Here is a 13,892-nt window from a genome sequence, read left to right on the forward strand (position 1 = left end):
AAGAAAATATCACAATAGATACTACAGAAATAAAGAAGATAATTAAAAATTATTTTGAAGCCTTATACTCCAATAACATAGAAAATAGTGAAGGCATCAATAAATTCCTTAAGTCATATGATCTACTAAGATTGAGTCAGGAAAATATACACAATTTAAACAGACCAATACCAAATGAGGAAACAGAAGAAGCATCCAAAGACTACCAACCAAGAAAAGCCCTGGACCAGACAGATATACAGCCAAGTTTTATAAGTCCTTAAAGAAGAACTAATACCAATACTCTTCAATCTATTTTAGGAAATAGAAAAAGAGGGAGTACTTCCAAATTAATTCTATGAGGCCAATATCACCTGGACTCCAAAACCAGACAAAGACATTTCAAAGAAAGAAAACTTTAGACCAATATCTCTAATGAACATAGATGCAAAAATTCTCTATAAAATTCTGGCAAATCAAATACAAAAACATATCAAAATGATTGTGCACTCTGATCAAGTGGGATTCATCCAAGGGATGCAAGGTTGGTTCAACCAACCTGGGATGAATCCTTATCTCTTACAGAAATCAATAAATGTAATGCATTACATCAATGGACTTAAAGATAAGAATCATATGATCATCTCAATAGATGCAGAAAAAGCATTTGACAAAATGCTTTTATGTTCAAAACACTAGAAAAACTAGGGATAACAGGAACATATCTCAACATTGTAAAGACTATCTATGCTAAGCCTCAGGCCAACATCATTCTAAACAGAGAAAAACTGAAGTCATTCCCTCTAAAATCTGGACCAAGTCAGAGATGCCCTCTCTCACCACTTCTATTCAACATTGTTCTTGAAACACTGGCCAGAGCAATTAGACAGAAGAAAGAAATTAAAGGAAAAACTATAGGAAAAGAAGAAATTAAACTAGCACTATTTGCTGATGATCTGATTCTATACCTAGAAGACCCAAAAAACTCCACCAGGAAACTTGTAGAACTAGTAAATGAATTCAGCAAAGTGGCAGGATATAAAATCAACACCCATAAATCAAAGGCATTTCTGTATATCAGTGACAAATCCTCTGAGAAGGAAATGAGGAAAACTACCCCATTCACAATATCCTCAAGAAAAATAAGATGCTTGGAAATCAACTTAACAAAAGCAGTGAAAGATCTATACAATGAAAACTACAGAACACTAAAGAGAGAAATCAAAGAAGAACTTAGAAGATGGAAAGATCTACCTTGCTCATGGATAGGCAGAATTAATATTATCAAAATGACCATACTACTAAAAGCACTATACAGGTTTAATACAATTCTGATAAAAATCCCAATGGTATTTCTCATAGAAATAGAAAAAGCAATCATGAAATTCATCTGGAAAAATAAAAGACCCAGAATAGCTAAAGCAATTCTAAGCAGGAAGAGTGAAACAGGTGGTATCACTATACCAGACCTTAAACTATATTACACAGCAATAGTAACAAAAACAGCATGGTACTGGAAGCAAAACAGGCTGGTAGACCAATGGTACAGAACAGAGGCCTCAGAGGACCAAAAACATGTGCTAGAGAAAAGATAGCATCTTCAACAAATGATGCGGAGAGAAGTGGAAATCCATATGCAACAAAATGAAATTGAATCCCTATCTCTCACCATGCACAAAAGTTAACTCAGAATGGATCAAGGATCTAGGAATTAAATTGTGCATCTAATAGAAGAAAAAGTAGGCCCTAATCTTCATCATGTGGGATTAGGCCCCAACTTCCTTAATAAGACTTCTATAGCACAAGAATTAAAACCAAGAATCAATAAATGGGATGGATTGAAACTAAAATGTTTTTTTTTTCTCAGCAAAAGAAATAATCTGTGAGGTGAACAGGGAACCTACATCCTGCAAGCAAATTTTTACCCCTCACACATCAGTTAGAGCACTAATCTCAAGGGTGTATAAAGTACTCAACAAGTTAAGCACCAAAAAAATAAATAATCCAATCAACAAATGGGCCAACAACCTGAGCAGAAACTTCTCAGAAGAGGATACACAATAAATCAACAAATATATGAAAAACTGCTCATCATCTCTAGCAATCAGATAAATGCAAATCAAAACTACTCTAGGATATCACCTCACTCCAGTCAGAATGGCAGCTATTATGAAGATAAACAATAAGTGTTGGTGAGGATGTGGGGGAAAAGGTACACTCATACAATGCTGGTGGGACTGCAAATTGGTGCAGCCACTGTGGAAAGCAGTATGGAGATTCCTTGGAAATCTGGGAATGGAACCACCATTTGACCCAATTATTCCTCTATTCAGACTACCCAAAGGTCCCCAAAACATTATAGTACAGGGAAAAAGCCACATCAATGTTTATAGCAGCACAATTCATAATAGCTAAACTGTGGAGCCAAATTAGATGTCCTTGAGTGGATGAATGGATTTTAAAAATATGGCATATATACATAATGAAATATTACTCAGAACTAAAAAACAACAAGATCATGGCATTTGCAGGTAAATGGGTGGCATTAGAGAAGATTATGCTAAGTGAAGTTAGCCAATCCCCCAAAAACAAATGCTGAATGTTTTCTCTGATATAAGGGGGGGTGACTCAAAGTGGAGTAGGGAGGGAGAGCATGGGAGGAAGATTACCTCTACATAGGAAAGGGGTTGGAGAGAAAGGGTGGGGTAAGGGGAATAGCAAGGATAGTGGAAGGTGATGGTCATCATCATACAAAATACATGTATGAAGACTTGAATTTAGTGTCAACATACCTTATATACAAACATAGATATGAAAAATTGTGGTATATATGTGTATTAGAATGTAATGCCTTCCCAAGATGCTGCAGCTGTATGGGAAAAAGGGGCTGTTTTTTCATGCTTTTTCATCACTTTCTTCTCCCAAATAAAGGCAACAAGAAGCTACAGCAGTAAGTCTATAGCCTATATTTCAATTTTTGTGTTTTCTCAATGTATACATACAAATACATACACACACTATGTGCATATTCATACACATATGTGTTTATGTATGCATTTTTTAAAAGTTTTCCATTCAAGTACAATATAAAAGTATCATCTTTAATATTGGGCTAAATCAAAGATTTTTCAAATTATGGTCCGGTGATCAGCATCAGTAATAGCATCTTATAATTTGTTTAAAATTTGAACTTTTTTCCCATCCCAGATCTACTGAATAAAGACTCTCTGTGGTCAAAGCACAGCAATAAGTATTCAAACAACTTTTGCAGGTGGTTCTGATGCATGTACTAGGTAAGTCATCTACCTTGATATTCATCTGAGAAAGATTCCAGCTCAGATGCAAAGCACTGGACAGATGGTAAGGAACACCCTTGGCTCTCTGCTGCGTCCTCCTTTTCCAAGATCTGGATGGTTTGGTCTGACAGAATTTCAGCTCTGCTGGTGTTGGGGGTGTGGGGCAGACAGGATCAGACAGTAGAGGTTTCTCAAGGAGAAGTACAAACTTCAAAGTAAGTACAGTGAGCTGTATTCACCAGATTTTCTGGCTTCTGACTACTGTTATATTTGAACTGCATCTGCCCCTGGAGATTCACCTCCAGGGCACCTTGGCAGATTCTGAGCTTGACTTCTATAAAGGAATTTTGTTATTGATCATTTAGAGTTCTATATACCTCAACTTGTCCAGTACAAGTAGGCACAAGTGGTTTTGCTATTTGCAAAAAAAAAAAGAAAGAAACACACACACACACACACACCAAAAAATTGCATGGGGTTGACTGGGAAGTTTGCTTCTATATGTATTGAGAGGAAGAGAGAGAAGATTCATTATGAAATCAGTTGCACTTGATTCCCATTTAAAAAAAATAATAATAATTTGAAACATTTTTGGATTAAACCCAGGGGTGCTTTACCACCACTTTAAATCCCTAGTCCTTTTTACTTTTTTTACTTTGAGTTATCATATTGCCAACTTGCTGAGGATACTGCTGAATTGCTGAGGCTGACCTCCAACTTCCAATCTCCTGCCTCAGCTTCCCAAGTGCCTGTGATTATAAGGTCTGCAACACCACACTTGCATCACATATTTGCATTTCTAAAAGCACCAAAGTTTGAGAACCACAAACCTGGATCATTGGTTTATTCCACATTGTCTTAGCATGTCCTATTCAATTGGTTTACCCTGTGTTTTAGAAGCCTTTTTAATATTTCATAGCATTTATTTTCATTACCGTTCTCTATTATTAGTTGGTCTTTTGAAGATTTTTTTAAGAAATAGCTTTCTTCCTTTCATAAATGTTATTTAGTAAAGATATTAAGTCTTATGTGATGCTATAGCAGAGATTACGGAACAGCACAATGTGAACTACCATTGTTTTTTTTTAATACTTCTTTAGTTGTCAATGGACCTTTATTTAATTAATTAATTTATTTATATGCAGTGCTAAGGATCAAACCCAGGGCCTCACACATTCCAGGAAACTGCTTTGCCCCTGAGCCACATCCCCGCTAAACTACCATTGTATAAAACATAGCAATTGTTCACTCATTAATAATAAATCAAATATTTGTTAAGTTCCTGTTATGTTCTAGACATTGTGAAACTGCTAGGAATGTAGACTAACTATAAGGCATTTTATTTTTTGTACTATATTCTATTATAAAAGAAAAGAACCAGCTACTCTGAGTTATGAAAATAGATTTTTTTTTTCCTGATCTTGGCAGTCAGGAGATTTCCCTGTAAAATAGATTTTTTTTTTCTCTCACTTAAGGATGAATTGATGTGCAGTGTTTACTACATGAGGGATAAGATCTTAGACTGACATTTGCATTGTGAAAAACCACGGTGGTTCACAATGTGTAAACTTCATTCCTTTTATTAGATCCTTAAACTAGAAATACACATCTCTGTATATTTAGAACTCCAGTAAGCTCACAAAGCAGGTGAGCGAGCACAGATTATACTTTAGATAATGGGCCAGAAGAGATGCTCTGAATTTAAAATAGTCCAAAATTTGCATTTCACATTATCTTCATATTTAATAATAAAATGAGGTTACAATAAAGTAGAAAAACAGTAAAAGAGTGTACAGTATTATTTATTTTCTTCAACTGAGGACTTGCTTAGACATGGAGTTCCCAGACAATCAAGCTCCTGACTTATCCCTGATCATTGTGGCCAGTTAAAAAGAAAGGCCTGACAGGGAAATTCAAGGAACCAGCAGGGTATGTCCATATAAGGGAACTCATGGCAACATTCAAAAAACTCACACTTTTGCTCTTAAAATCAAGGAACACACCAATCCGGCCCAGAGGCTTCTCTATATATTGGCAAGTCACCGGGGGAGAGGTCAAAATTCTATAATGATCACCTTCTTTCATGCACAGGAGGAGGAATATTTCCTTAGTGGCAAGCATAGTGCCAATATTTTTCCAGGACAATTTACAGACTCCCACCGCCCAGTCCCAAGAGTCATCCACATCCAGCTCCCAGTAGTGTTGCCCAGAGATGAAGATATGTGCTCCCCATGCAGCAAAATAGTTGGATCTGTCAGAATTCAGAGATGCATCTTCATGGTCTTGTCTAAGTACAAATGTTCTCACATCCTCAAAAAGCCTGATATTATGATTGCTTATTTCATTACTGAGGGAAATTTCCACTGTGAAAAGAAAAGAATTCTCCAGTCAAAATTTATTGTAAAAAATCAGGGGAAAAGACCGATCAATGAGTATAAAATTATAATTAGCTAATAGTAACTTCTTGTGTGGTATTATGCAGTAGTATGATTTTAGAAAACCATAATGTTCTGTACATTTAAAAAAGCTATAAGAAAGTAGTTTGCATGTTTTTACCAAAAACAAAAATGATAAATGTTTAAGGAGACAGACATGTTTAACTCGAGTTAAACATTATACAATATATATATATGCATTGAAATATCACACAGAAGTCCATAGATATCTCTAATTTCTACTTTTGTGTATCAGTTAAAAACAAATTTAAGTTTAAAAAGTAAAATTAAATTATCTCTGATAAGACAGTCTAGCATTTCATTGAGAAGTAGGCCAAGACTACAAAGGCTGTTCTAGCTAGAAAAATAACAGATTCAAATTCAAAATATAAAAATATATGTATAATAATAAAATTTGTGAAAAATCCATGAATTATAAAGAGGAGGGAGGCTTTTTTTTTTTTTTTGGGGGGGGCGGGTACTGGAGATAGAACCTTAGGGCCTCACTAAGTTGCTTTGAACTTGCAATCCTCCTGCCTCAGACTCCGAAGCTCCTGGAATTGCAGTCATGTGCCACTGCACAAAGTGCATTTGTTTTTTACAAGTAATTTATTAGAAATGCGAATGGATTTATTAATCCACTAACTTTCTCTTAGTTTTGTCTATATTATGGCAGCACGGTTCTTTATAAATACCTATTCTGTCATCATCTATCATTTAAATACCTGTCCTGGAAAGATGCCTTTTCTCTCTTAAATGAAAGATCAATAAAGGGGGAAACAATCTCAATAGAAAACTATCCCTGAACTGCACTCTCCATAGTCAGTCCAACCAGTGGGCTGACACTCACCACGACAGAGGTTGAGCCTGTCTATCAGTCCTGTGATGGGTTTTATGCTGAGCACTGGTCTCACAGGATGGGGCATATGCTGTTGCACTGTCTCACTCCTAGAAGAAGGAGAATGTAGTTAGTCATTTGAGTGCTAAAGAATTCACCACAGTGCTTGAGGAAAGACATACACATGCAACTGAAAATGCTCCCTCCTTGTGAATTACTCCCATAAACATCTTCTACAACTGTACCATTTTTAGGGTATCATTCCTTCTTTTCTCTTTGCTTTCATGCACCCAAAGGTACTTGCCTCACTCATCTACTACCTGGAAAAAAATAGTCTATGTAGCTAAAGATTTTTATGGCTTTGAATCCTAAAATTGCAAGTAGCTGCCTTCTAGCAAATTCTGCAGGGCAGAAATTATGTGCAGTAAAACACATACACACATACTTGTATTCAAAAGTTTTTGAGAACCCTAGATAATGTGCTATATACTAAAATTATACATATACATTTATAATGCAATATAATACATATATTTGATATAATTTTCAAATGTTCTTTAATTATGGAACCAGTGATACCACTTTGACAGGTATGGATGAAAAATCATTTTTCCTCAATATTCTAACTTCTGATGAATTCTTATCCTCTCTTCTGCCAGTTGATGTTTATTTTCCACATGGGTCTGTGGCAGAATATCCATTTCTTTTTTTTTTTTTTCTTTTTTTTAAAATTTTTTATTATTGGTTGTTCAAAACATTACATAGTTCTTGATACATCATATTTCACACTTTGATTCAAGTGGGTTATGAACGAATATCCATTTCTTAATTGAGGGTCATTTTCAGTATTTACAGATAATTCTTAGTCTTTGCTTATGTGTCATAATTAAACCTCATCTAATATATAATGGCTTTATTTTGTTACAAAAAAAGTTTTATATCTTTCACAGCCCTCCTATCATTTCAGTTCACATTGAAAGCCAAATTTACCTTATCAATAGGTCTCCCAAATCCTGTAAGGAGAAAAAAAAAAAAAGATAAGAATCCTTCCAAAATACCAATCACAACCATGCCCAAGCCCCTTAAATTGGATTTTCTTTTCCTTTCTAAAGTATAATCCCAGTACAACACATAGATATCGTCTAAATTTGATGCATTTGGAACCCTAGGAGTGAGTAAAAGACATGGTAACCACAGTAAGTGGGCATTGCTGTGACCATCAGCTCTCTGTCAAGAGGTCTTTCCAAGGACTTTTTCCTAACAGCTGAGGTATTCCAAAATAGAGCCGACTTAAATTCAGGATATGCAAAGACAATGGCCAAGGAAATGTTACCTTTCCCCAAATATTGCTCATTTGAGACAAAAATAAAATGTCCACAATAATATTGTTATTAGAAATAAGATAAATCAGAATTTTAGAAGAGATTATTCTCTGGGGATGCTATTCTTACAATTCTGTACAACTTGTTCATAGTTAGGAATTAGTTTATTATTCCCATTTGTGGAATGGCCTCCATCAGAAGTATGGAAGGTGGCAAAATATATTTTTAGTACTGAAGAGACAATGAAGACTAAAGATGTGTAGAAGATGGAGTTTAAAACCAACAAAGTCTTTACCTGGAGCAGCTTTTCCCCTGATTTATGGCACATTCTCATCAGCTCCTCATACATTCCTTTTAGGTGTTTCTCAGTTTGAACCATTTTAGCTTCACTTCTCTTGAGTTGCTCTACAATATTTTCATCTTCCTTTTGTAGTCTCTCCAAATGCTTTTGTTCCTCCATGCAGAGGACCGGGTACAGCTTCCTGTACTCGGTCTTGATCATGTTTTCCTGATGACGTACATAACTCTGCAGGGATGTGAATTTCCTGGGTCACACACTCAGGACAACTGTAACCTCCTTCCTTCCTTAACCCTCACCTGTTTCTCTCTGGCTCATTCCTCTACCAATCAGCTATATATATATCCTCAATTCAGGTCCTCCCAATTCTCAGAATCCACGATTTTTTATTTATTTTCCTCTATTAATAAAAAAGAGCAATCTACTTTTCCTCAAAATGTGTCCATCCAGAAATTTTTCAAAAGTGCTTGTCTTTAGCAAGTTTCTGAGATACCTGGAAAATTCCCTTTAATAGGTAATTCCTTTATATACCCTTCAGATCTGAAAGACTACTTTTAATTCATTGACATTGTTATCATTATGTGAGATTTTTATTTAATGTTAGTTTCTAATCTCAAATCTCCCCGCATCTATAACCTGACCATGTAGAACTTTCAGAAATATTGCATATTACATTCAGGATTAGAAGCTACACAATAAGGTCTTCCTAAAGCATCCAAGCCTAAGGTTTCAAAAGCATTAGTACCCTCCTGAACTTTACCTTCTTACCTGAGGTTGCAGGCTCTCTATTGCCCTGTTACATTAAGAACATTAATCCTCATTTCATTGCCTATCTCCTCTCAGTATCCACTCCCACTTACCAGGCCTTTGTGTTGTGTCTCCCCATTCCCCAGCTTTTTAATATGTTCTATTTTCTCCTTGAACCCATACTGTTTGGCTCCTGTGCAATCTTTTCAGCAGCACAGGTGCACTTCCCATTTTGCTGTTCACACCTCCTTTCTATCTCCAAGAGTTCATTGTCCTGATCAGCAAGAAATACATTGAATGCACAATTATATGCTCTTGAATTTGTACAACTCATCTCCTACCTCAGCTTCTGCCTTAAATAACTATGACAGGTCTTCAATACTGATTCAACTGTCAAAACTCAGATTGATCTTAGATTTAAGAAATTTTGTCTGAGCTCCTTAATGGTTACTGAATGTCTTCAAATCCCTGTATGTTCCTTCATCTTACCATTTGCTGAGCTTGTTTTGATGTCACTTTTTGTGGCTGTTAATACAGGGTCTAGAAATAGTAAGTGTGAACTCACATTGAAAGGCAAAATTATTTCTCCCTTTGTTCTACAGAGGACCCTTAGGTCACATGATGACTTCAGTTCATTTTGCCTTACATAGAGATAGAACCTAAGACCCAGTAAATGTTAGGCAAGCATTCTGCCACTGAGCTACAGCCCCAGCCCTCTGCACATGTTCTTAAAGAAGAAATTTGTAGCACAACTGTCTCAAGCTGTTTCCTAAGGCAATAACTCTGATACTTACATCCCATGTTAGAATTTTTCTTTTCTCCTCATTCAGATTTCTCTTATTTTCTTGGATTTTTCCCCATAATGATCTCATTTGCTTCAATAGCTTCTCCTGTAAGGGAAATATCAATGTAAAGCAGATATACACATTTCAGACCCTAACAGATGGAGAGAGTTAAGGGATGTAAAATAAAAGTACTTTAATGAGAATAAAATGCACCTGTGTGCCTGTTTCACCTCCTCAGTTTCTATAATGTAACAGACTAAGAAATTTTATGAAGTTGGCTACCTTTCAGATAGTCATTTTGTCTCATCATTTGTATCTGCGAATGCTTCTCTCCTGTTGATCTCCTTCATATTTGTCTAGTAATTACTAAATGTGTTTCCAATATAAAAGCTTTGTTCAGCTGGTCAAGGTGGTGCATGTCTGTAAATGCCAGGGACTTGGAAGGCTAAGTCCAGAGGATCAGAAGTTTGAGGCAAGCCTCAGCAATTTAGTAAGGCCCTAAGCAACTTAGTGAGGGCTTATCCCAAAAATAACAAATAAAAATGGCTAGGGATGTGACTCAGTAGTAAAGCAACCTTGTGTCAAATTCCCAGTATCAAAAAAAAAAAATCATCTTTTATGTACTCTTGGTCACCAGTGACCTTTTGAAAATGGGGACTTTAAGATGTCTTAGCCTAATTCTGCTAAATTTACACTGAAATGATATTTGTTGACTTTATTGGCCTCCCATTGAATGCTAGCCTCACAAAGATAGGTATATTTACATATTCTATTGATATCTCTATCTTTATATCTTATATGGTATCTGGTTCCTATTAGGCCCTTGGTAAAGACTGGATTCATCATCATGAGGACCATCACTTACCCGGTACTCCTCAGCAGCCTCCTCAGTGGGACAGTGTCTGTGACCCCTATGCTCCTGAGAGTTGGAGCAAAGCAAACAGAGCAGGTTCTTGTCTTCTTCACAGAAGATCTTCTTTGTCTCCTGATGGGTCACACATATGTGTTCCTTGGAGCTCAGGATTTGCATTAGACTGGATTGTCTGGCAAGTAAAGACATCCTCTTCACACAAATATCTGGCTTGAAGTCTCTCTGCTGTGATGGCCTCTGGCACACATGGCAACAGGCAGGGATTTGGGCTTCTTCCCAGGAAAGGCAGAGACAGGGCCAACAAAAGCTGTGCCCACAGCCTATGGTGACTGGGTCCATAAGGTAGTTCATGCAGAGAGAGCAGGTGAGTTCTTTTTGGAAGGGTCGTGGGATTTCGGATTCCATTTTTCTGAGGGAAGAAAACTAGGAGAATTTTTTTCATCTATTCTTGAAGAGAGAAAGGCCTGAACAAAATTGTGCTCAAGTTCTCATTCAATAACACACATCTACTTGGATCAGAACACATAATTAGAATAGATTACCTATTGTATTATGCCAAGCCCTATTCTTCCCCCATAAGTGTACCCTATTTCTTGAGGTACAATTTCTCCCTAATTGTTTGACTTTTAGGAATTTGATTCAATATATAACTCCAGGGCATAAGTCTGAAGTGAAATGAAATAATCCTAATGTTCATTTCTAGTCCTTGGTTAAGTAAAGGGCATGTGCCTGAGCTTTAACCTTGTTATTGTCTTTAACTTCAAAACTATTCTATCTTGATGAAGCCTCTGACATCTTTACTAGTAAGTATTGTAGCCAGAACACAAATTTTTGATTAACATTAAAATAAGGTAACAACTAACACATTATCTTTTTAATCAATAATGGTAATTCAATCACCAATAATTCTCTTTTGTGTTGATTGTTTCAGAGATTGTCTAGCAAATTGAGGTTATCATGTTTAGGGTTACATCCTTATAAATAAATTATAAGTTTTAAAAATGCATTAATAAAATGCACTGCACAATGCCACTCATCTGCATGTGTTATTTCACTTATATCCAGAAAATATTTTTCTTGTAATCCATTGATAAGAATGCAAAAAAAAAAAAAAACTATGACCAAAATTTCCCTTTGATGTCTTTTGTTGTCTAAAATGGATCCCCACCCAAAATCAACTTCTGGATATATAAAAATTAATAAAGACTAAAGTGAACTTTGTCAAATTGGATATTTCATCCAGCATCTTTATATTTGATAATACTAAACTGTTGAATCTCTCTTTCTATGTCTATTATCTACATGCCTGAATTCAAACAGACCAATAATTAAGAAAATGGGAATGGTAATATCTCTCAGTCCTTTAAAATATTCCCCCAAGCACATGGTAAAAAAACATTAATTATCATGTAAAAAATTAATTTTGCAAAAACTAAAAATTGAGGTCATAATTTCTATATTATATAATTACAAATTGCCTTTCCCCTTATACTCAGGTTTCTTTCTGATAGCCAGTGTCACTTTCCTGCAGGCCTATACATTTCTTTGCTTCTTTAGAATTTAAGTCAATAAACCAACCTCTGAAGAGACAATATTACCACAACCAAGAGGAATATTTTCCAAGTCATTTTATGCACTACTTAGTTATATATTGAGAATACATTTGCATTATTTGTAAAGTAGTATATAATACATGTACGATCTGTTTATAGAACAAAATTTTCCTAACCAATTTATAGAATCTACACCAAATACAAAACTATAAGATGTCTGGCAGTTGTTTTTTTTTTTTTTTTTTATCCTTACTATTCATATGCACAAACCAAGGAATACAAAAAAAAAAAAAAAAAAAAAGGAAATTCATGTAGTAAGATTAGATGACCAATTTGTTTAATTTAAAAATAGCTTCTAGAAAAGGAGGTATTTTTCCTAACTAAGCAAAAACATCAATTCATTCCAATGATTTTAGTTTACAGATTTATACATTTTTGAAGATCTGTTTGTTTCAGAAAATAGTTGCACAGGGAATGATGGTGCAGGCCTGTAATCCCAGCCACACCCAAAGCTGAGGCAGGCATAAGAAAAATTCAAAGAAAACCTCAGCAATACAGGGAAACATTTTCTCAAAATAAATCATACAAAAAACCTGGCAATATGGCTCCATGGCTAAGCACCCTTGGCTCCAATCACTGGTACAAAAAAGAAATAATAATGATAATAGGAACATCTCCTTTGTAAATTATATACTCACCCAAGGAATGTGTCTATCGTCTCACCAATGCTTACTGTAGAGGTAATATGAAGTCTGTCTGGGGATCAGTGCTTCACATAGTAGAACTGATGTCTTTCAGGGGTCTGCAAAGCCAGGTGAGTTCAGAAACTACTCTGATCTGGAGAGGAATGAGACCAGCTCCTCCTGCACTTTCTTTTTATAGAGGCTCTGAAGACCACACCCAGTTCTCCAAGTGATTAGATTTCAAGAAGTTTCCAATAGGAATTGGTATGAGTGATTAAGATTGTATAAGTGATTAGATTAGTAAGGTAGATTAGGCTAGGATGGGTTTTTAATTTCAAAATAGAGAAGACTGATTTAACACTTTGGCTAATCTTGATCAACAATCCTTTTTTAACACCACCTCCCACACACTTCCTGAAACACCCTGACACTCCAGACACACCCTGTCTAACCACAGTGATCCCACAGGCACAGAAGTTTGTAAGGTTTTCTGGCTCCTAAATTTCCTCCTAATGTCTTGAGTCCCAAGTTCCCTGCCTGAGCCAGGGGCTACACAGCTTTTCCTTTTCTTCCACAGTAGACAGGGCACACTATTCCTTGGCAAACTCCAGGCAAGCTTTTCTTGTTATGAGAGTATATAATATGTCTCAAAATAGAACAATAAAATATTTCATTAACATTTTACTAGCTAGTTACACATTTCAAACATGTGCACATTCCATATATGGGCCTCAACTTGTTTTCTTACTTTGGCTCCACAAATATGAAATATCAGCTAAAATTTAAAAAGATCTCATTGAAAGGTACTAGTCAAAATTATGAGCCTGGTACTATGGGCACAAGTTGTAAAGTGAAAGCATGTGTTGACACCTATGTTTTCTGAGTCTAGAGCCTATTCCCAAGAAAGTGTCCCAAAATTTCTTTAACTACTTACACAAATTGCATTGTAACAACAACAACAACAAAAAAATTATAGTAGTGTATAAAGTAGCAAGGAATACTTTAAAAGAAATAGTGTTTGTCCCAACTTTCCCAAAACTTGATAATTGAATTTAACATGGATACCTCCATTTTCTTATGCATTC

The 13,892-nt window shown here is 35.7% G+C and overlaps 1 protein-coding gene across 1 annotated transcript; it reads right to left on the reverse strand.

Annotated features, from left to right (window-relative positions):
- Positions 1-4,909: 4,909 nt before the first annotated feature.
- LOC107133788 (tripartite motif-containing protein 43B-like) lies at positions 4,910-11,033 on the reverse strand. Its single transcript, XM_015475980.2, has 6 exons — positions 10,566-11,033; positions 9,698-9,805; positions 8,166-8,378; positions 7,539-7,561; positions 6,561-6,658; positions 4,910-5,638 (listed from the first exon to the last, which is right to left on the reverse strand). The coding sequence occupies exons 1-6, from the start codon at positions 10,974-10,976 to the stop codon at positions 5,139-5,141; spliced, it is 1,353 nt and encodes a 450-aa protein (XP_015331466.1). The 5' UTR covers positions 10,977-11,033; the 3' UTR covers positions 4,910-5,138.
- Positions 11,034-13,892: the final 2,859 nt, after the last annotated feature.

This window comes from Marmota marmota, unplaced genomic scaffold (genome assembly GCF_001458135.2).
Source record: "Marmota marmota marmota unplaced genomic scaffold, marMar, whole genome shotgun sequence".
NCBI lineage: Eukaryota > Metazoa > Chordata > Mammalia > Rodentia > Sciuridae > Marmota > Marmota marmota.